Below are 24366 nucleotides of genomic sequence, written 5' to 3'. Positions count from 1 at the left end.
GGAGCATACCGACTCTGAAACAAGACCAAGTATTAGCAAGTAACATTTTGGACACGTTTGTTTTTAGGCATCTTTACATTTCTTCTGAAACACCCTGTTTTGAAATTGTTTAACAATTTAGAACATCACTAGCGTAACACGTATTGTTGGGCGTGATTGTAATGTTTTGTATGGCGTTTTCTTTACACTTTCCCCCGGATATCTGTTTTCTACAGTAGCTGTAATGTTAGTGAACTATAGGTCTTCTCTTTGTTCATATACAACAGTATTCACATGAATTGACTTGATTTGATAAAATCTGATTTTAACCATCATCTTCACGTGAGACATTTACATTATATTATTATACCGTCCGAGTTTATTAAATAGCGCTAAAATGTATATTTTACATTTTAACCCTTTATGCGGTTATAGAATGCTGCACAAGGTTCTCTGACATATCTTATTGTGTAAAACATCTATGTAGATCTAGCTATGTTTTTAAAAATACCGCGAAACAAAGACAAGGACGTATCTTTCTATAAGCGACCCTCAAAATCTGTGCATACAACAAAACACATATGTGTACAATGATTTATCAGAAAATTACTTTTGTTTGAAGAAAAACTTAAATCAGCTGGTGCTGATAACTATTGAAGCTATTAAACACCCCTGAATTCATTAATGCTTTATTGATATCATGTTTTAATTTTAACTCAATACATTTGAATGCGCTAAAGGTCTATGAACTTTAACATCTTAATAGTTGGTAAAATGAACTTAAAGCCTATAGGCAAAATGAAATACATCCTAACTACAATCTACATGCTTGTTGCAGAACTTATGGCGTACAATTCACCCATGCATATGTTTAAAAATATATGTATATTTATATATATAAATATTTTGGTGTAATAGACATCTCTCCGGTGGCATATGAATAACTTCTCTATGACGCTACTTCTGATTCAATGTGGCTTTAATCCTATACAGCTGTTTACGGTGTCATGATAACAACCCCTCCAGCGGGGCGGGGTGAGCTGTTGTCCTGATAAATATTTTCCTGGTTTGCCGGTCTATCATTTTTTTCACTACTTCAATATACTCGAAAGTATAATGTTGAAATAAGAATAAATAAATACAAAATTACAAACATTTCTGTTGTGTTAATGTCTGAGCTCATAAAAATAGTATTATAATAGTATACATAATAATAATATTTAGAATAATTAAAAATACTTATAAAATATTTCAGAGATCCTTGTAAAGAGTTGCGGAATGTTTTCTGCATTTTAATTACTGTATTCCCGAGGTGGCAACCATTTCCATACCATGCCTGGATGCGCTGTGCCACGGACCATAGAGGCACATCACGTCTCTGAAAAATGTGTGGTGATTTTTCTAATGATACAACTAATTTGCCCGCTGTGTACAGAACAGAACAGAAGAAAGGGCATTTTGTAGTGTTGAACAAAATTAGATTTTGTTCTTAGCATCGGTTCCTGCGTTATAGAGGGAGGAAGCACATACCCCCTACGTCGACCTACTCTCTGTTCAGGAGTTCATTACATTTTTTTATTAAGATTATGTGTTCTGTCATGGACGACTAGACACTAGTCATTGGATGTCCAGCAGAGAGAAGGGCTTGAGTAGACACGCCCTGTGGTCACATTTTTATGTCTTCATCCAGAGTTTACCCAACCCACCACAAACCTCCTGTCGTCCTCTCACTCTGCCTTTTCCCCCGCTTCGCAACGTAGCCATCATACAGCCCCTGCTACACCCGTAACATCGACCACCACGGCATCCGTTTCAGGCCAAACGGAGGAGCAGGTGGGTTACTTTAACCTGGATATGTCTCACCAGGATATGTCTCACGAGCGACCTCCGGCTTGTCACAATCCTGGCATGCGTCGGGAACAGGAACGCCTTGACACCTTTCAGAATTGGACTCTTGCTACAGTAACTCCGGCCGAGTTTGCCAAAAGTGGTTTCTACTACCATGGCCAGGGCGACGGAGTGGGTTGCTTCCGTTGTGGAGGCCAGCTTAGCAACTGGGAACCGGGAGATCGGGCAGCATCAGAACACCAGAGGCATTACCCCAACTGCCGCTTCGTTCGAGGTGACCGTGCAGATAATGTACCTTTATCTGGCGGCGACCTTTCCAATGTATCTAACTCGGCAATGCAACAGTGTGAAGAAAGGTTGCTCACATTTGTCAACTGGCCCTCAAGAATAACTGTTCGACCAGACCAATTGGCTAAGGCTGGTTTTTACTATGTTGGTCGTAATGATTACGTGAAGTGCTTTTGTTGTGATGCTGGACTCAGATGTTGGGAGTCTGGTGATGATCCATGGGTAGAACATGCTAAGTGGTTTCCAAGATGTGAATACCTGTTGCAAGAAAAGGGCCAAGAGTTTGTTCATCAGATTCAAGCAAGATTTCCAAGACTATTTAAACAGCTATTGACTAATGGAGACAGCGACTCGAGAGAATTTGTTGATCCAGCTGTTCTACACCTGGGTCCTGGAGAAGACCGTTCAGAAGATGCAGTGATGATGAACAATCCAGTGGTGGAGTCTGCTTTAGAGATGGGATTTGAGCGTGGCCTGGTGAAGCAAACCATTCAAAGAAAAATTCTCGCAAGTGGAGAAAATTACAAAACCGTTCAAGAGTTGGTGTCTGATTTACTAAGTGCAGAAGATGAGAAGAGAGAGGAGGAGCGAGAGCTTCTTGCTGAGGAAATGGCAGATGGATTTACTTTTCTTAAGAAACATCATCTTGCCATGTCACAGCAGCTAAAAAGTGTGCAGAGCTTAATGGACCATCTTCTAGAGGAGAGCATCATCTCACAGAAAGAGTATGACATTATTCGTAACTGCACTACAGTCAAGCAGCAGACAGGGCAGCTCATTGAGTTAGTCCTGTCGAAAGGAAATGCAGCAGCAGAGGTCTTCCGCAACTGGATCAAGAAGAATGATCTCTGCCTGCTGAGAGAACTGATGGCCCAGACAAATGAAGCTGCATCACCGAGTCAAGATCTCTCAGACTTGCCTATGGAGGAACAGTTAAGAAGACTTCAAGAGGAGCGCACATGCAAAGTTTGCATGGATAAGGAAGTGAACATTGTCTTCATCCCCTGTGGTCACCTAGTTGTGTGCAAAGAATGTGCGCCTTCTCTGAGCAAGTGCCCCATATGTAGAGGCTTGGTCAAAGGCGCTGTCCGTACTTTCCTATCATAAAGTGAAGATATTTATCATCCAAGTAACAACAGTTTTTGGATGTGCAAATTTACACCAACTCTAATTGTTTCACATATAACTGTTGATTGTTAGATGATTTATCTAGCAATTGAAATTGACGATAGGTTAAAATATTTTTATTTTTATATGTTAAATATTCCTTTCCCTCCTTTCACGTAAAAATACCACGTATCAACTAATTCATTAGCTTAACCATGTTGTTTAGTGACACACACAAAATAACCGTGTAATAATAACAAAATAAGTGTAATAGTTAGACGAGTTTGAAGTGTAATACTCATCTTTCACTTCAATGTTTCGTAGACATAGCAGAAAGATGTTCTAAAATAAATATGATTTGTTTAGTCACTCTCATACTAGGAGGACCGTCATTTAATTCTGTTTATGCAACATTTGTTCATGCTTTTCATACATTCCTATATGAACATGTTTGACCACGCTCTGTGACTATATACTTTTTGCAAAAAACTGTACAAAAACAAGATGTAAACAGCGTAATATGTAAAATGTCAATTCAAACGCTAAAACTGATCACTATAGTGGCTTTTCTGTATTTGTTTTAAATGGCTCGTGATGATGCATTTACTTTTAACTTTTAAGTTGACCTCTAGAATTTAGGTTTTACCAAAGTGTGGAACTTTAACAGCCTCGAGCTTGGATGAATATGCATCTCTCAGTGCAATAGTCAAATGTGATTCTGTTGTAATAGTTTAAGTGTAAAACAGCTTGCACTTTGTGTAATTCGTAGATAGAGGGAAAGTTGTACTAAATGAAGTATCCATTTAGTCAGACAGAAAGACTATCACTTAAATTCTAAATTGTCATTTATTTCAGCTCTCAAAGAAAGCTCTCTTCGCCTAAAACACATACAGTCCAGCATACAACATGTGAAACAGCGTTGTGCTATCTGAACAAGATGACTAAATCTAGCGGAGTAATAAAACCATCATTTGGAAACTTTTGTGTATTTATTATAAACTCTTTTCTTAGTGATTTGGTCTTTTGAATCTTACATGGATTGTAAGGACATGTGTGATTCCTGTATAAAGATTGTGTTTTAAAGCTAGTCCATAGGGTGTGTAAAAATACACCCAAAGAATTAAGCACAACTATTTACACACATACTAAGTAGGAGAATATCTAACTGTATATTGTAGATCCGTTTATTTGGGGTCAGAGAACATCCTTAGCTCATACATCTCTTTAATTTTGTGCTGGATGTTGAAGTGTTAGTGAAGTGAAGTGTAAAAGATAAAGGTATTAGTTAATAACAACAGACAAACAGACAAACAAACATTAAAACAACATGAAGCCATAATATTAATATATAAAATATGGTATAATTAGAGTTTAAAAATGATTTCCATAATATTTTATTTTAGTAAAGGTATGCCTGGATCACCCAACACAACGTTGTGCGTTGTGAGTGAGACCTCGCAAAGATTACACCGATGTTAGATTTCTCGAACATTGCGTGGTTGCCTGAAACCACCTTAGTCATCAACATGCATTTATGTATGACTGTCATCTGTTATCATGGTTTAGTTGTATTTTAAAACACTGTTTTTCTTAAAAACGTATTTGGTAGCATGATTATCTTGTTTAATCGTGTATTCAGTCCATATATTTATCAGGTTGATATTTGTAGAAATAAGCAAAATACATTTATAAAACAAAAAGAACAAGTTAATGGCCTTGTGTCAGAACACAACAGGTATGAAGATATGTTTGGTTTTTTACTTTTTATTCTAACTTTAAAGCTAGATTATCCTTTGAAAAGTGTAACACAGTATTTGATTTTTACACATTCGCCAACTGGCCTAAACGTGACCACTGAAGTTATGACTTCTGAAGGCCTCTCATGTGCAGATTCGCTCGGATGAAAAAATGGTATTTTGTCATTTAAACATCTGAAATTAAACATCTGAAATTTGCCTGTATTCATAAAATATGTCCTCACTGGTGTAAAATGACCTCTGCAAAATAATCTGACTTATCCTCGTAAGCGAAACATTTCTTATCTTTATTTACATGGCGGGTAAGTCCATGGAGGCTTCTATGTCGTTCCACCATCTTGAAAAACTAAAGGGACAGAAAGCACTAGCCTACTTAGTGAATATTTGTTAACTTCACTAAAAGTCCAAAATTAACTAAAACATGAGTTTTTATTTTTTTTAAACAACTGTTATTTTTATAAATGTTATTTAGTGTAATTATAAATAAATCTAGTGTTAGGTGGGCGGAGACTCGGCTTCACACATACGGAACTTAAAACTAAACTTTAGTAGCATTGTATTTAAATTGATGTTGTTTTGAGCGGTATGTGAAGGAAATCTGTATGTGAAGGAAAACATTCTAACTTGTTTTACATTTTTCTGATAGGCCTAACGTTTTAAATACCACTCATTTGTATTTTAAAGGTTTGTACCATTTTAAAAAGTTGTATGTGAAAGTGTTACATGTCTGTGGAAAAAAACTGTTTGCCTATCGCTTACGTTTCACGGTTTTAAAGTTTAAAGCACATAGTTTTGAACAGATTCATAATTTTTTACTCCAAAACGCATTCTCAAACAATGATCAGATTTCTCCATTGGGAGGTGTGGATTATCCTATCGAAGAGTGAATAAATCAGTAAGTTAGTGAATATTTGTTAACTTCACTAAAAGTCCAAAATGAACTAAAACATGAGTTTTTATTTTTTATAAATGTTATTTAGTGTAATTATAAATAAATCTAGTGTTAGGTGGGTGGAGGCTCGGCTTCACACATGATCTATACTCATTCATGTTTCTACTGTCGATGAGTGATGTATAATACGGAACTTAAAACTAAACTTTAGTAGCATATTGTATTTTAGTTGATGTTGTTTTGAACGCTTTTTTAAATCTGTATGTGAAGGACCACATTCTAACTTTTTTCAGATAATGTTGTAAAATGTACGAATACTAAACCATTGCATTTTAACTTTATACAGTGTTTTTAAAAAGTTTTAAATGTATGTGGAAAACAAAACTTTTCTTTAATTAAAAAACAAACTCTCTGATCTGTTACCCAATACATTGCTTCACTTTTTTAAAAGTTTAAAGCACATTAACGTTTTTTTTGTTTTTTTTTTACAAATGCATGAACGCTAAAGACGTGTATTTTAAATTGATGCAACGTTTTAATGTCTTTAAAACACTATGTAATTGTGAAAGTACAACTTTTCTGCAAATGTATGTTAGAAAATAGAACTATTTGGTTGATATAATTTTAATACATGTTTTCTAGAACATGATTGCAATTCAAACTTTTTTAACATTTTACAAATGTGTGTTTACCAGCAGTTGTATTTTAATGATATACATTGTTTTAATGTCTTTTTTGTATGTGATTGTGAAAAGTACAACTTGAAATGTGGACCGTGGGGAATTTTCCAGGTTGGGGGGACTCAGGGCAAAAGTGGTGGGGGTGGGGTGGGTGTTTGTGTGAGTGTGAGCCAGTTCTAGCCTGTATGAGAGCATAGAGTTGTAAATTAAATATAATTTCTCCTGTGACATAGGCGAAACAAGGCATAGTAAGTTTATTAATATAGCACATTTTATACACTGGCAATTCAAAGTACTTTGCATAAAAGGATTAAATAATCACAAAATTTATTCAGCCAATCGATGCTTTTCTGTGGGTATCCATTCGTTGCAGCCGGTAATCCTATTGGTGCGTATATCCAACAACAGATCCAAATGCGTCGCTCCATTAAAAAAAAGCTACGTGATTTTAGAAAAAATCTGTTCCAACACAGGTAAACCTTCCATTGAAACATGAATTTTAAAAAGTAGTAGGCTATTTTAAACGCTCATCCTCAGAAATAGGCTACGAACATTCGGGTACATCCATTCCAAAAAAGTATGTAAACGTAATCCTCTGGGTGTTTTTTTTTATATAATCCGCGAGAAGTCGTGATCTTGCAACCGTGATTAATCCAGCCCACTCTGCTATGAAAACCGGTTCACTTCCATCATCTTTCAAATCTCTCCATACTCCTGTATGAAATAAAATCCAATCCCTTTCCGTAAAAAAACAAATTGGGATCCTGTTGTATTCGTTGTGAATCGAGTTAAACAGGGTCCATGTTTATTCCGCGGAGCTAGAGTCAAATCCTCCATAGCTACATCGATGCTTTTTTCAGGTGTTTTCGGGGGTGCAGCCGTTGCCATTGCAGAATATCTGAATTTGTAAAATCACAACTATCTCTTGTCATGTTTCCGCTCCTTTTTAAACATCTCATGTGACTGTGACGCTGTGGGAGGGGGATTCCCGTGAGTGATGTCATTTTTTACACACACCCTCAAATCGAGATTGACCACTCAGCTTTGAGAGGGGTGTGTTAGGGGGTGTGGTCTCTTCGACCCGTTGCTTTGGTTTTCTTTGGTCATTTCGGCTCGGACACCGAGCTGAACGGTCACTTTTTCTATTTGGGAAGTGAAAAGGAGCTGCTGAGTTTCCCAGGGTGACACCTGTTGTGGGAGGGGGTAGGGGCGGAGCTTGGGTCTGTCTCTCTGTAACCTTCAGAAAATTTTACTCCTCTCAGACCTCCGGCCTGTGTGGACATTTTTTCACTTTGCTCCAGAAAAATTACACAAGGAAAACACTTTTGAATCTTTAAACTCTGAGTTTTTAACAACTGGGTATGTAAAAATGATCTTTTTGTAAATGAAAAAGTTGTTTTAATGTTTTAACATCTTAAAATAACACTCATTTTTTAATAACTCTTTTTAGAGAAAAAATCCAATTTAAACTTATTTCATTGATGTTTTAACGTTTTAAAAGTGATGAATGTACATATGTCTTCTTTAATAAATAAAAAACATTGATCTCATCTCCGACTGTCTTTATTGCACATTTCTTTAAAAAGTTTTAATATACACTGTTTAGAACTTCTGTGCGTGGGAAATTTTCCCACGCTTCAGATGTTCAACCCATAAGGAGGCGTGCCACAAGTCCGATTTTCCCATGGTGTACGTACAGCCCATAAGTGGGAGGAGCTAGCGTGGGAAATTCCCACGGTCAAAAAGGGGGCGTGGCTTAGAGGGTCATAAATCACTCAAAAGTGACAGTTTGTATCCCTCTATACTCTCTCTTACAGTTTTTAAGAAAAAAAATAAGAATAACCAATGATGTGGATCTAAATGTATTTTAAAATAAGTAGTAATAGTTCATTACTTACAATATATGTGTGAGTGACTTATAATAACATAGACCTGAGCAAAAATGAGATGCTGTAGGCAAAAATCCCAACTGTGGCAACTCGTGGCATTTTAGCAACTTTAAATGAAAATGCATTAAGTTCATGAAGTATTAAGATTTATTTTGTTACATGATTAGGTAGCCACTGATGTTGTTGACAGATACATAATCTTATATAACAGTTTTACAATATTATATTGTAATAAAATACATAAATTGAAAAGTGGTGGAAATGACATGGCTCTTCAGAAAAACTGTTAAAAATAATAATAATCCATGGAATTCTATAACTGCCCACTGTTATATTGTGTTAGAAGACAAATGAATGAAGCTAGAAAGATTGTTTTAAGAGTGTTTTAAGAGAGTGAATTTTACATAAACTCACAGTGCCAAAAGTGCTTCTAGTTGGAGAATCACCCATATATTGTATTGTGCGTATCATGTGAATGGTTGAGGGCTGTGTTGCACTGTCTATTTTGTGATCTGTTGTTTATTCTTGTATTGGTTATGCATCTCGGTCTGTACGAAACGAAATTTCGTTCAGCTGTATACATGTATATGGAAGAATGACAATAAAGCTTGACTTGACTTGACTTAATTGACTTACATAGCAACGAAAATGTAAAAGAAAAGAAAAGAAAAGAAAAGAAAAGAAAATAAAAGAAATTAGTCTAATTTATAAACAAGAGAAAAAGGTACAGTAAGTGCCCCCACAAAGATAGTAATACCACCCATAAATCACTGGACCTAGTTTTATGCCTCGCTTTTTCAGGTTATATGTTCAATAGGTGGCGGTAAAGTCCGAAAGGAGTGAGTTTCCATCAAACCAGGAGAAGAAGTAACTTCCTTGTGTTACATCAAAAAAAATCCTGATAGTCGCTGTAGCTGGAATTTATAATATTCGCGCATACATAATATTATATTTTGTAATATACAATTTGGATACACGAACGAATCGCTAATTAAATCAAGTTCTAAAGTTAAACCGGGGTTGCTTATCATAAACTGATGTCTCAGACACGGTTTAACGTTAAACGTACTGTAAATAACACGAAAGTTGAATTGTTGAATTATTGAATTGACTCCCGTTTCAGAAGTACAAGTCTTCGTTAACTGGGTAACTACTATGTATTTTTTTATTGTATTATGTTGTCTACTATGTAAATATTATGTTAATTTCCAAAAACAATGCGTTTTACAAAATGTAGAAGAAATCGTTTAATAATCTAACATTTTATAATTTTATTAGGAAAGAACATTGATTCTGACATGCTCCCATTTAAGTTACACACATTATAATTATAACTAATCTTTTCCTTTCTTAAACAAAAAATCTTAAACAAAAGTATGCTTTGACATAAAAAAACATTGCAATGCAACACATAATATATATTTTAATAGGCCTAAATAATTCAAATAAATTATATCAGTAAAAGTGGTGTGTACTAACTGTACTTTATGTCTATAGTAATAGGCAAATTGAGATTTAAGATTATTTATAAATTAATTAGATTTATTTTCAGTATTAGGCTTAAATGAGTGTACTGTTCTGTTCATGTTCTTGTGTTAGAATGTTAGAAGGTTAGGCCATTACTTCTCCTCAAGGAAAATTAATATAGATTTATAGGCTCTTCATATGCTTCAAATATATGTAAGGAATAATTGACGACAGGCCGTTGAATTATTAGAAAAATAATGCACACCCGAGGTGAACGGCCACTCCGCTTCGCGTCGTGACCGCATTACCACCTCGGGTGTGCATTATTTTTCTAATAATTCAACGGCCTGAAGTCAATTATTCCGCTTAAACTACAGTTACCACACCTCGAAACATTGTTCAGATTACGTATTTCAAGACGTTTGTAAAGTTGTTGTCATTAAAACGCTCTTGTATGTAGGACTAATTTCTTACGCATCTAAACCATTGCCTCCGTTGCTAATTCCAAAACGTCATTTTAGAGTTAGTAACGGAGGTTTGAGCCACTGATAGCAGACTAATGCTGGGACACACGACTAGCTGACACATTCTCTGACTGTTTTCATCGCAGCAGATTTTAAACACCGACTTTGAACACAGACTGAACGCGCTGAACACGCGTTTGGACATTGTCAGTCATACGTATCAAATTACATTCATAACCGGCCTTAAAGTGTGTCCCCATTTATTAATGCAGTTATTAGAGAGAGATGTTGCAATAATGAGACAGAAAATGTGCGTCAATATTATTATTTATTTATTAATTCAATTCCTTTTAATTAATTCAAATTCATTCTTTTTTTTCTATTATTGACAGATGACAGACTAGCCAAATAAATGAAACACAAAGCCCTTTTAACAAGGCCTATCAATAATTATTTATTTGTTATATTATCTGCAATAATAATCCGTGCTGCAGGACTATCCATTTATTTAGCCTATATTCAGTTTAATTTTCTATTGATTATAGATAGGACTATATACTTTATTTATTCAAATTAAACTGCATGTTTCCATTGATTGTGAAGCTAGACATTGAAAATTGCAGATCAAGCGCATGCGGCTAAATGTTTTTTCTTGTTATGAATTGTATCCTATTTTCCGTTATTACAGTTGACTACGCGAAGTGATATGGAACTGTAATGCGGTCAAGACCTGCCTGGAACTACTTTAGCTGTGCGTTTCCCTGAAAATAATGCACACCTTAGAACGTTCCTCAACCAATCAGATTCAAGCATTCAAAGGCCCTGTAGTATAAATATATATATATATATATATATATATATATATATATATATATATATATATATATATATTACTAGCTCTAGTAAAAACCATGAATCAAAACCCCTTTGGATAAAATCTGCTATTGCTATTTCCCCCCTCAAAGGTGTCCTCTGCAATAATGGAAGGAGCCTCAAGTGATGCCACACCACAGACCTCTGTTGCTGCACAAGTTCCGTTCATACACCTCTGCACAGTTCTGGAGAAGATTCAAAAGACCAAACTCCGACCAGACAAAAGCAAAATCCTAAAGGAGTTTATAGATTCATGGAGGAATTTTCACGCAGCACTTCACAAGGACAATTCCAACACCACAGATTCATTTTACGCAGCAATGCGTCTCTTTGTGCCTCAATTTGAGCGAGAGCGAATGGCTTACGGTATAAAAGAGAACATGCTTGCCAAGCTGTATATTGAGGTTTTAGGCTTACCTAAAAATGGACCTGAGGCAAACAAACTTCTAAATTACAGAGCTCCAACCACATCTCAAGGAGAAGCAGGTGACTTTGCCCTTACAGCCTACTTTGTCCTGAAAAAAAGGTGTACAAGTCAGGGGAATTTAAGCATTAAGGAAGTCAACGACTTCTTGGATTCTGTAGCAGTCAATAATGCCAGCAAACAGAAGGATCAAGTGAAGAAAAGTCTTTTGCATCTGATAACTCAGAGCTCAGCTTTGGAACAGAAGTGGCTCATTCGAATGATCCTCAAGGACATGAAACTTGGCATTAGCAAGGAGACAATTCTTCAGGTTTTCCATCCAGATGCATCAGAACTCTACAATGTCACCACAGATCTGAATAAAGTGTGCCTACAACTTCATGATCCATCTGTGTCCCTCAGTGAGGTCTCCATTGAGCTGTTTTCTGCATTTAAACCAATGCTGGCTGCTGTCGCCAACATCAGACAGATAGAGAAGCAAATGGGCAACCGGCCATTCTATATTGAGACAAAGCTCGATGGTGAACGCATTCAGCTGCACAAAGCTGGAGATGTTTACAAATACTATACAAGGAACTCTTATGAGTACACACAACAGTTTGGGGCCTCTCCACTAGAGGGCTCCCTCACACCATACATACACAATGTCTTCAAACCTCATGTGGTGAACTGCATACTGGATGGAGAGATGATGGCTTATAACCCTACAACTGAGACCTTCATGCAAAAGGGCAGTAAGTTTGATATTAAAAAGCTGATGGATGACTCTGATTTGCAAACTTGCTTTTGTGTATTTGATGTTTTGTTAGTGAACAATCAGAAGTTTGGAAATGAACCTCTCAAGCAGCGCTATGAAACTCTTGAGACTGTCTTCAACCCCCTCAAAGGCCGTATCCAGCTGGTCAGTAAATCGGATGGCAAAACCATGCAAGAAGTAGTGAATTTCCTCAATGAAGCCATTGACAATCTGGAAGAGGGTATTATGATTAAGGATCCCATGTCCATCTACAAACCGGATAAACGTGGTGAAGGATGGCTGAAAATTAAGCCAGAATATGTGGATGGTCTGATGGATGAACTCGATCTGCTGATAGTGGGAGGCTACTGGGGTAAAGGCCGGAGAAGCGGGATGCTCTCTCATTTTCTCTGTGCGGTAGCAGAGGTGCCAAGTCCTGGGGAGAAACCCACAGTATTCCACACCCTCTGCCGAATTGGATCAGGCTACACTTTGAAAGAACTGTACGATCTTGGTCTGAAGTTAGCCAAACATTGGAAAGTTTACAACAAAAATAATCCTCCAGCGGCCATCTTGTGTGGAACAGAAAAACCAGAGGTTTACATAGAACCACGCAACTCAGTGATCCTACAAGTCAAAGCGGCAGAGATTGTTTCTAGTGAAATGTATAAAACCAACTGCACATTGCGTTTCCCCAGAATAGAAAGAATCAGAGAAGACAAAGAGTGGCATCAGTGCATGACCTTGACCGAACTGAGCCAGTTCCGCTCCAGGGCTTCTGGAAAGCTGGCATCTAGACATCTGCACATCCAAGAGGACCAGCCTGAAAAAAAGAAGCGCAAATTCGTAGCCAAGCCCAAGAAGACCATCGGAGTCATTAGCCACTTTAAATCCCAGGATTTATCTGCAGTTGCCAAAGAGACGGATATGTTTGAAGATGTTGAGTTTTGTGTGATAAATGGCGATGATGTACATTCCAAGGCAGAGCTTGAGAAAGGTGTGGCCCGTTGCGGAGGCATTGTTGTGCAGAACCCTGGAAAAGACACGTACTGTGTGATAGCAGCTGTGCAGAACATGAGAGTGAAGAACCTCGTCTCTTCAGACCAGCATGATGTGGTGTGGTCTGCTTGGCTTCTGGAGTGTCTGGAAAATAAGCAGGTTATACCATGGCAACCACGTCACATGATCCATATGTCACCCTCCACAAGGGACCACTTCTCTAAAGAATATGATCAGTATGGAGACAGTTATTACGTTGACACGGATGAACAGCAGCTGATGGAAGTCTTTGAAAGGATTGTCCCCACAGAAGCTAAATTTCCTTCTGTGGCTAAAATAGAAGCAGAGAATGCCTGGGATGACTTGCCCACTAGCATTTTTAGGCCTTACAGTGCATACTTTGACCGGTGTGCTGACTTAGAAGATCCAAAATCCATTATCCGGGGTACATGTTTGGACACACGTGCCTTAGAATTCCGATTCCATGGTGGTAAAGTTGTGGAAAAACTGAAAGAAGGAATCTCGCATGTCATCGTAGAAGGTGAGAGAAGGGCTCTGGACTTAAAGACACTGAGGCAACTTTATACTAAGAAGTTCAAAATTATTCGGGAATCTTGGGTGACTGATTCCATCAAAGCAGGCCATGTAGAGGATGAGATCGACTACCTAATTTAATATGCAAAATATACGTAATATAACAACATTACTGTTGCATTAAAGGTAACCATTACAATTTAAACTAAACTAATGATGGGACTGTAAGCATCACAATTTGAATTATGAGAAGTTTTTAGCAAGAGTGTAATTTTGCTGCTGAAAAATGTTTTTCGATGCCTTTTAAAGTTTGTCAAATGTCTCTGATTTAAAGCGCTATGTAAGACAAAAAAAATCATAGGCTGATATAACCTAATGCTTAGGAATGTTGGCCTTTACATTTTGCCCTTTAAATTACATAATAGTTACTGTTGCTTAAGATGGAAATTAAATGCAAAATAACGTGTAATTAAATTTGATTATTAAAGAAGCATTCAAAATTTTAATTGAACCTGTCAAAAGTGTTTTTCTTGTACATTAACTTGACTCGTTACAGTCATACAAATTGAGGTTCTGACAAGCTTGAAGTTCCATTTGAACAGCTTGTCAAGCACACCAAATTTATTGTGTGAGAGCTGTTACTTTCTAATTGTTTGGAAGGGGAGTTACAGTAATGCTTCCAGAGATCTAATTTCCAGAGTGCTAATAGAATGATTGAGGCTTCACACACAAACACAGTCAACTGTGTGTCTAAGTATTATAAAGATAGATTTGAATTTGTGTAATATGGATATTACACTAGGTAATTGGTGTGTGTTTGTGATGTGTGAAGTGTGAGTGACAAAGCCATCCTTCTTTGAAAAGGAAAGTGTAATGTGCTTGCCCTGAGTTATATGTTGTGAAATCCACATTTAGTATAGGAAGGTGCTTTGGTGTGGAAATTTATTTTGCAGAGCCATAGTAAAAAGACAGACGTGTACAATTTTTGTGATATTGTGTTGTATGTATAGTCTTAAGGCCCATTCACACCAGGGGCGTAACAATAACAGTTCAAATTGTTCTAAATATAAAAGAATAACAGTCCACACCACTATAAAGAGACATAGAAACAATATTGTTGGAATCACTTTCAGAATTATTATTTTTTTTTTTTTTTTTTTTTTTTTACAGCTCATGAACAATAAAAACATTGACAGCCAATCAGAATCCATCCTGCTTAAAGAGCTCAGGCGTTTAAAGCAGTAGACAGCATAACTGAAGGGTGAGCTTAGAATAAACAGTACAATATTGTCTGCTGGTGTGGATGCTAATATAGTTATCGTTCTTAGTGTGAACAGGCCTTTACTGTCTCTCTTAGCGATGCTCTTTGTCTTATAGTTTAGAATTACTTGTCATATTGGATTGATATTACTAATTTAGCATTATCTGTAATATTATTCAAAACAAATGGATAAAATGTACACATACAGAAGTCATCACACCTGTACGATTTTAAATAAACAATGCAAAATATGGATTATGTTAGCCATAAACATCAATAACATCTTTAAAGGGATGGTTCTCTCAAAAAAGAAAAATTGTTTTAAAAAAAGTAAAATGTTTAAATAAAATGAGTATTTTGCGAGTATTGACTGGTTCTCTCAAGATAAAAAAACAAGTAATAAAAACTCAGTGAGTGTTTTAGCGCAATTTTCTCACGTCATGGGATCACAACACTAAGAGATAGTAAATCTTTTCCTGGATTTTTTTTGTGCATTCCCGAGATTAGACCTTCCTTAACATAATGCCGAAAACCCGAAGTCTCTAGGTGGTCTGGTTGAGGAGTAGATAGAAGTGCAAGATTGGTGCGCACAGACAGAATAGAAATCATGAGTTAACAATCGCAATTTTGTCCAGTGGAAAATTGCGCTAAAAATAATGACTGAGAAAAAATGACTTCTGAAGCTATACAGATACTTTTTTTTTTAGTCTGATCATGCTATAATCACCTTCCTTTTTTATTGTGTGGAAAAGAGCAGCCCAGATATTTTGCAGGATAGATCCTTTTGTGTTCCATGAAAAAAAAAAAAAAAAAGAAGGGTTTCAAGGGTGAGTGGACAGTTCTCATTTAAAGGTGACCTGTCTTGTTAAATCCTGTGATACACTTGAAAATAGGTTTCTTTTCATTTTTAGATTCTAAGATTAATTTTGAAAATTAAAAACTCCCAGGCCTGGTTTCACAGACAGGGTTTAGATTAAGCCAGGAGTAGGCCTTATGTAAATTAGGGCATTTAAGTAGCTTTTGTATAAACGTGTCTTAGGAAAAAACCTTACTGGGGTGCATCTTGATACAAAACACTGACAAGTTATAAGATATGTCAGTGCAAGTTCTTTCAGTTAAGACAACTCAAACATGCATTTTAGTCTAGGACTAGGCTTAAGCCTTGTCTGTGAAACTGGGCAGCAGTGTTTTAATGGCATGGTCATTGTTTAAATGGAGGGACATTGTCTCATTAATTAAAAAGGTACAGAATGGTGTAGAGATCAACAATTAGTAAATAAACCACACTGACAGATATACATGTATGTGTGATTTCAAATAAAGACAAACTAATAAAGCACTGGGAAAAATACAATTTTGTGGTTGCCAAAGTTAAAGTTAAAATGAAATTCTCTTTTGTGTGTGTGTGTGTGTGTGTGTGTGTGTGTGTGTGTGTGTGTGTGTGCGTGTGTGTGTGTGTGTGTGTGTGTGTGTGCGTTTTGTCTTTCACACATATATATCCTTAGCCTGGGAAAACCCAGACAACTTCCGGCAAATTTAGATTTGCTCTGCAAGTAGTCTGGCAAAGATCTCATTCAAGCCCATTTCTAATCCGTCGAAATCGCGGCACCAATCAGAAACGTTGGGGCAGGCTTTACACAATGACGATTGCTCTGATTGGTTTTAGGTCTAGCCAATTGTGCCCAGAGGCATTTGAGCGACGTCCGTTGGTGAAGCCACCAACTTTTAAATGCAATATTATATACAAATTGCAAACACATGAGGACAGTCTCCATGAAAGACCCTCTGGCAGATGAACATGCTACTACATTTCTCTCCGAAACGGTAGGAAATTAAATTAGATTTAATAGAGGATTTTAACTGTGACAAGATGATTGACAGGGCACTTTACAGGATGCATGCGACAGATCCGTCCGATAAAGATGACAAAGTAATATGTGCCAAAGCTACTTTTTTGCTACACGTTCAAAAGTAAATACCTTTTCTTCACAAAAAGAGTACATGAAGAGTTCAGATGCAAAAGCCTGCCTCTAAGTGCCATCTGAAATTTTCTTCTAGAATGATTATTTTTATAAAGCTTGTATATTTAATTTAAGTAATTTCACTTAAATGACAATTAATAAGTAATTTGCATTGCCATTTAAGTGAAATTATTGAACTTAAATATACGAGCTTGATAAAAATGATCATTCTAGAAGAAAATTTCAGATGGCAATTAGAGGCTTTTGCATCTGAACTCTTCACATACTTTTATGGCGGAGTGTAACTTAGGCGAATTGGGACGCAGCATATGGCTTTACATGATGATGATCGCTCTGATTGGTTTTAGGTCTATCCAATTGCGCCCAGAGGCATTTGAGCAACGTCCGTTGGTGACGCCCCTTTGGAAATTAGTTATTAATGAAGCTTTGCCAGACCATAACTCAGTTCCTACTGAGAATGGTCTGGTTTTAACCAGGCTAATATATCCTGGACTTTGAGTGTGAAATCACCCTGCCGTGCTGATCTAGGGAGAGTGATGCACACTAACGCACGGAAATCTTGTTGTTACAGGGTTTGGACAAGAAAAGCAAGGACACTGGAAGGCAATATGAATCTGACCGAAGATGTATCACAGTGCCTGCTAGGTGGCGTGCCCACTGTTGAAAGCTTCCTGTATGGAAAAGGTCAGGGAATTATCATGGGTTTATAGCAGTAGCTTGACTGCAATGATAGAAGTTGGTCACTGATATTGTTTAGAACACAGGCTTAGCAATTTAATTGTATTGAAATCAGAGTTTTGGTAAGATTAGTTCACAGATTTGTGTTTTTGTTTTTGTTTATGATGTCCTTTTTCTGTTCTTCAAGAGGAAAGCAGCTCATGTTTTCTTACATGGCTAATCTCTCTTTGAGCAGTGAAGTCTAGTAATTTAGCAGCAGTAATTTGATGTTTATACTAGGTAGAAAAGAGAGGATACATTACCCTGGGGCTTGCTGGAAATAAAGAGGTTGGAAATGGCAGCATGCATTTGACAGGAATGCATTCCTCCCCATTGAGAGCCAGAAGACTTTACTCAAAAATGGTAGATTTGCCTTGCAAATGAGTGTGCCTTCCCTATGGACTCAAGTTAGTTTAGAGCCACTGGTCCAGGATCTACTATTCTATAACCACTCAAAGGTTCTGGATATCCAATGCTTCAAAATCTTTTTACAGTATAAAGAAGGCCTGAAAGTCTAACATTTCAGAGACTTTTTTTTTTTTAATCGGGATGGGATTTTCATCTGTATTTTCAAGGAAGATATATGATTTCAAAAGCAATTAGTCTTTAATTGAACAGAGTTATAGGACTGTTGTTGATCATATATGGACTGACAACATTTTTTTTAGGCAACCCTCATTACCCACCATTCTAATTTCTCCTGAATTATTTTGTGTCCTTGGACACTATGTCCAGCTGGCTTAATGCAGCTCTGTGTCCTGCCAGTTGTTTTTATAAATATAATTTTATCTTGTTGTCTGGAGCCATTGGTCTTTTTCAGAGAAAACAGCAATGATTGGTTGTTATTGAGATGAGAATATTTACTAATGAAAGAAACAGTGATGATGATGATAAATTATTGTTGTGGCTAGTAATAATTCAAAATGAAAAGGAAACGGAGCAGGAAGCAAGTATGAAAGTGTGAAAGTACTGGTGGAAATTCAGCCATCATAACATTACATTCTTACACATGAGTCATGCTGTATAATTTGAGAGTCTGGTGAATTATAGCCTTGCTTAGTGTGTTTGCTCAGCTTGAATACTATTGTCATTTTAATGCCATGATCTCAGCACACATACGCACACCCGCTGTGGAAGTGACATTTTCTAATGTATGAATGAAGTTTGCAGGTCTCAGATTCCCAGCCTAAAATCCTCTAAATGAGTGTGATAGTGCTCATATTCAGATAAGAAATTCAGTCTGAGTACGGTATTTTTCACTGTCTGTTTCCTGTCTCAGGAGAAGGGAGGATAAATTCACATACTGGGGATTATATGTTGTCATTGACCTGCTTCTGAATCTTTGCTTTGAAGTGATGAAACATTTCGAAAAGGGTTGTGGAGAAAAGAGAGGATTTACCTTGCACCTCTGTAAGGGCATGTTTTGATCTAAATGTCTTTGTATGAAATCCTTGTTAAGAATGTTCTGTATTGTTTAAAGGCCTGTGCCTGGTTCCATTTTTTTCCTTTTTATCCTAATGACATAATTGTGTACAAGCAGATGTATGTACATATGTAAAAACCTATATAAAAATAGATACCATCTAAAAGCTTCTTTTGGAGAGCCATTTCTTCAGTCTCTCATTTCTGGGTTGTGTAAGGTATCTGACTACAGTTTGATTACAGCAAATAAAGCCTCAGAGAACATCATGGTGGGAGAAAAATTATTCTCACAATCCTATTGATTTTGCTCATTTTGAATTAGCTCTCAGGGGTTTCCAGTAATGATGTCTGATCAAATGTAATGCTAACTGTGAATAAACAATGGCAATGCATCCCCCAAAGTTGTTTTGCTTCAAGTCAGTCAGTTTGGTTTCTTTAACACAGGAAACCTATTAATTATAGGAGTTTCAGTTTGAATCTGTGGTTCCCTGCAGTTGATGTAGACGAAATGCCTCTGACCTTGTCTATGAATTTTGTGCCCTTCAGATAACATCCTCAGGTGTGCTAAAAGATGGCACCTCTACTTCCCACACTCCTGAACAGCATCACTATAGCCTTACACCAGTTGTGTATGAATTTACCAAGGACAAAACACTTTGCAGTATATAAATTTAATAGCAATATACAGGCTTTCAGAATTTGAAATCAAAAAATGTGATATCACTCATTGTCATGTAATATAAACTCTGTGACCTTGTGAATGGTTGTTTCAATTTTCAATCCCATGGGGACCCACTGCTCTCCACATTTGGTATGTGTCTCTTAACTGACAAATTAAGTTCAGTTCATAGAGCTCTCAACTAACAAGCTGATGATCTGAATCAGGTGTGGTAAATAAGGGAGACAGAGCAAAATGTCCAGAGCTGTGGGTTCCCAGGACCAGGATTGAAAACCACTGCAAGAACAGATGACATAAATAGGGCAAGACCTGACGCATGGCAAAGCATGTTGTAGCAGTTTTTAACGTGTGACCATATGTCCAGTAGCTGACAAATACTGCTGGAATGAGGAAGAGGAAAATCCCTGTAATTGCTACTTTAACGTGAAATGCATGTCTTAATTGTAGCTTGCCTAATAATAGTTAATGACCAGAAATAACAAATAGTCAGATAAACAAAAACCACTGTGTTCACAAGAAGCATTTTGAGAAGGTGGAGTGTTTTCTATGTGCATCCTGGTTTCTTTCCTACTTCCTTCCTCTTAACACCCTTTTACAATTTTTTTTTTTTTTTTTTTGAGACTGCATATAGACATAGACTGATTTCTGTTATTGAATTCTTAACATCTGGAAAAAAACATGCATTGTAAATTCAAACCATGCATTGCAAATATGTGTATAGAAAATAGCACGCACAGAGATTCCTTATCATTTTTATTGCATTTTATGTTAATAATTTGTGTCAGGTCAATACACATTAGGCACATGTTTTTTTTTTTTTTTTTTTCTCGCATTTAGCATTATGCTTTCTCTTCACAACATCAAACCTCTTGCTGCTGATTAGAGGATAAAGGAGATGAAAGGGCAAATGCATTTTGTAAGCATGAGCACATATGCCGTTGATTAGACAACTCAAACGTGTCAAGCTTCGGGTCATTACATGCTGTGTGAGTGTGTGTTTGTTAATTTATGCAAATGTGACAGGTTCACACACAACCATATGGCTGTCAACTTAGAGACACACAAAAAATGCTAACCACCACTAAGGAAAACTGAAAAAGGGGTGTAGCAAAAAAGATTGTTTAACCGGTTCCACGGAGGGCCTAGTGTATGCAGGTTTTCTCTTTTACCTTGAACCAAACTGATTGAGTAGGTCACTAATTGGCTAAGATCTCCCCTCACCTGGTAGTCTAGGTCTTAATTGGGCACTAATTGAAGGGAAAGACCAAAAACCTGCATACACTAGGCCCTCCGTGGAACCGGTTTGACACCCCTGGTTTATAGAGATCCATACATTTCACACGAAAATAGTTAATTAGGGGGCTGTTTACAAACAAGTAATTTGGTTTCAGTAAGTATTTAATTTTTTTATTATATTAAATTCACTTATATTGTATTTATTTTCATGTTGCAAATTGAACTGAATTTAAAGATATAGTTCACCTACACCCTAAACATCATTAGACATGGCATAGAATAAAACGAACAAGCAAAATCAAAAACAAAATAAACACTGACACATTTTTCAAGAAACTTTGTGTGTGTGTGTGTGTGTGTGTGTGTGTGTGTGTGTGTGTGTGTGTGTGTGTGTGTGTGTGTGTGTGTGTGTGTGTGTGTGTGTGTGTGTGTGTGTGTGTGTGTGTGTGTGTGTCTGTTTGGAATGACATGAGGGTAAATAACAGAATTTTCATTTTTGGATGAACTATCCCTTTAAAAAAATATTATTGCTAAAATATTTTGTTTTAATTATTTTCATAAACACTGTAAATTTCATAAACACTATGGCCTGGTTTCACAGACAGGGCTTAGATTAAGACAAGATTAGGCCTTAGTTCAACTAGGAAATTTAAGTAGATTTTATAAATGTGCCTTAGGGAGAAAATAAATAAATAAAACATAATATACTGGTGTGCATCTTGAGATAAAAACAGTGTTTTATTTTAAGTATCCTGAAATATGCCAGTGCAAGCTGCTTTCAGTTAAGACAAACATTCATTTTACCCTGGGACTAAAGGTTAAAGCTCTGTGAAACCGGGCATTCATCCATTATGTTGTGTTATGCATTAACAAGAATTGGTCTACCTTTTTTTAAATAATTGCTCACATTGTGTTTTGTCATATCTGAGAATGTGCTTCATGTGGTAACATCTGGTTTTACATTGGAAAAGCTTATGTGCAGCTGTTCAACCTGTTGATGTAAATGTATTTTACAGTAGATTCTAACATGATGATTATGAGGTCTTATTTTCTTGTACACCGAACCATGTCATCTCTTGCAATGATTTATCAGTTCAGCCTATATGAACAGTTTGCAAATTGGCCGGGTTGCTATGATGGATCAATCACATTGCATGAGCTGACGCAAATGACCCTGCTCTCTTTCAAAAACTCTTTCAAAACGAACATGGCGGCAACTTAACATTTGGCCAAAATGACTGTGGATCATTTCGCGAGAAAAGATCCCACATTGTCGGACCGAAGAGGCGAAATTCGGCGTGTTAAAACGAGGAGTCCTTGCGCTTTTCACCAGAAAGATTCCCTGAATCAGAGCCAGCGGCCAGACAGTGGCTTTTCCGTGTTATAGCGGCTCTGCGCAAAAGGGGAGAGCGGAACCCATGACAGACGAGCAGGGAGAGACATGTTGCTACAGATAACTGGGTTTTTCTCCGGAGAAGCACGGGGAGAGGGGATTCGACAATGAAAGCAGTAATCCCCCTTAACACAGCAACTGATCGGGAATTGCAGTTAATCGTGGAGGTGAGCCATGACCGCTCGCTAGCCATCGTTTAGTGGTCAAAACTCAAGACAGACCTCCCGTCAATGACTATTGTGGCAGAAAAGCCCCCACGGTGGAGTCAGACAGCGCTGCGCTTTTCCAAAATATGACCAGCGGTGCTTGGAAGTGTCGGCAGCGAGATGACAGCTTAAAAATTTGGTGTGCTCCCCGCGAGAACGAGAAGCCATTCACCGACTCCGAGAGGGCCCAGCGATGGCGATTGTCCTTAGCGTCCCTCTTATTTCTAACCGTTCTACTTTCTGATCATCTGTGGTTCTGCGCCGAGGCCAAACTGACAAGGACCCGAGACAAGTCAGCATCAATAGACATGAGCGCAAACCACAGACCCGACCTCCCTTCAACACACAGCAGCCTCAGAAGAAACGAAGATGCTATTTTTGTAGTCAATTCTACCAAACCTTTGTGGCAACTAGAAACTTGCCTCCCGGATAGTTTGTCTGAATACTGCTTCACTTTTGTCGACGCTGACCACTTGTGCAGGGGCCTTTCGGAAACGGAGGGGACTCGGTGGTTGAACATAAGCGATTTGTACCTTTCCTTTTGTAATTCGTACTCTCTTATGGATTTGCTTTACGGATCATCAAGTCCGGACAATTTGAACTGCAGCCTTGACGCGATCATGGACGGCGACCAAAACAGATGCAGTCAGTGCGTTCAGGCATACCAGCGTTATGACCTGCACGCGCAGGAGAAATATGAGGAATTTGAGATGATGGCAGACAAATACGAGACGGATGTGTACTCAGTAAGGACGTGCATGGAAGAATGCAAGGTAAGGTTGTATTATCTGGATCTCTCGCTTTTCTTTGAATAGAGTTGGGTGTTCGTTCTCAGTCGTCATGGTAACTGGTGACAGTAACATGGTGATGTTTTACTGGGGGGAAAGTGCTTTTCATATTGTACTCTATTTTTTCCGCATTTCGCATCAGTTGGAAGCCAACTTTGCATTTTGAGGGGGATGGCAATCAGACAGACATTTAAACTTTTCCCTTCATCGTGCCTCCATTTATTCATTGCTGCGCAGCGTGATCAACGCAAAATCTATGGTTTTGGTTTAATCTTACGGAGGAAATTAAATGTCGCTGCTGATCCAAGGTTACTGTGTCAATGCTCACAACGCTGCAAAGCCAATCTTTCAACGTGTGTGCGTCATTCTACAGCGCGCAGGTGCCCGCGCGGCGTCTCTCTGAACTGAATAATAGAGCTGCTCCGCCAGGTGTTCATTCACGTCCACCACTGAGTACATTTCAATAACGCTAATAGAGGACCGGTGCTTTCTCAGATAATCTATCAAAAGAGTCTTTTCCCTCGCTCATTGGTCTTGTTTGCACAGCACTCTGCGCGCGCTGCAACAGGGTGCCCTCTTAACAGCCATAAACTTGACATTAATGTTAATTTTCGAGCTCCCGCTGTTATCTTAAATTGATTAGGCTACTACTGGGTGACGAAAAAATGGCACAGTGTTTAGCTCCGTGTGCTGATAAGGAAACGATCTTACCATATTCTTTACGTTTGTGTTGCTGCGTGTAATT

At 37.5% G+C, this 24366-nt stretch overlaps 2 protein-coding genes and 1 pseudogene across 4 annotated transcripts; all 3 read left to right on the top strand.

Moving 5' to 3' along the window:
- Nucleotides 1-1603: 1603 nt before the first annotated feature.
- On the top strand, nt 1604-3222 carry LOC308686225 (putative inhibitor of apoptosis; annotated as a pseudogene). Its single transcript has one exon. The product of its transcript is annotated as a putative inhibitor of apoptosis (transcript).
- Nucleotides 3223-9318: 6096 nt separating this feature from the next.
- lig4 (ligase IV, DNA, ATP-dependent) lies at nt 9319-14441 on the top strand. Of its 2 annotated transcripts, XM_081394591.1 has the most exons (3): nt 9351-9586; nt 11060-11122; nt 11337-14435. In XM_081394591.1, exon 3 carries the CDS (start codon nt 11352-11354, stop codon nt 14076-14078), a length of 2727 nt encoding a protein of 908 aa, XP_081250717.1. In that variant the 5' UTR covers nt 9351-9586; nt 11060-11122; nt 11337-11351; the 3' UTR covers nt 14079-14435. The 2 variants fall into 2 exon arrangements, with proteins under 2 accessions (XP_081250716.1, XP_081250717.1); XM_081394590.1 differs by lacking the exon at nt 11060-11122 and having other exon boundaries at nt 9319-9586; nt 11337-14441.
- An 8478-nt stretch (nt 14442-22919) lies between these two features.
- On the top strand, nt 22920-23648 carry LOC308686224 (NALCN channel auxiliary factor 1-like; the record flags this gene model as incomplete). The annotated part of the gene is made up of 1 exon (XM_081394592.1): nt 22920-23648. The coding sequence occupies one exon, from the start codon at nt 22920-22922 to the stop codon at nt 23646-23648; it is 729 nt and encodes a 242-aa protein (XP_081250718.1).
- Between the last annotated feature and the right edge of the window lie 718 nt (nt 23649-24366).

This window comes from Scardinius erythrophthalmus (assembly GCF_964197995.2).
Source record: "Scardinius erythrophthalmus genome assembly, contig: HAP1_SCAFFOLD_47, whole genome shotgun sequence".
Classification (NCBI taxonomy): Eukaryota; Metazoa; Chordata; class Actinopteri; order Cypriniformes; family Leuciscidae; genus Scardinius; species Scardinius erythrophthalmus.
The sequence above is the reverse complement of the archived record's forward strand: the minus strand, read 5'-3'. Positions and strand labels throughout refer to the sequence as shown.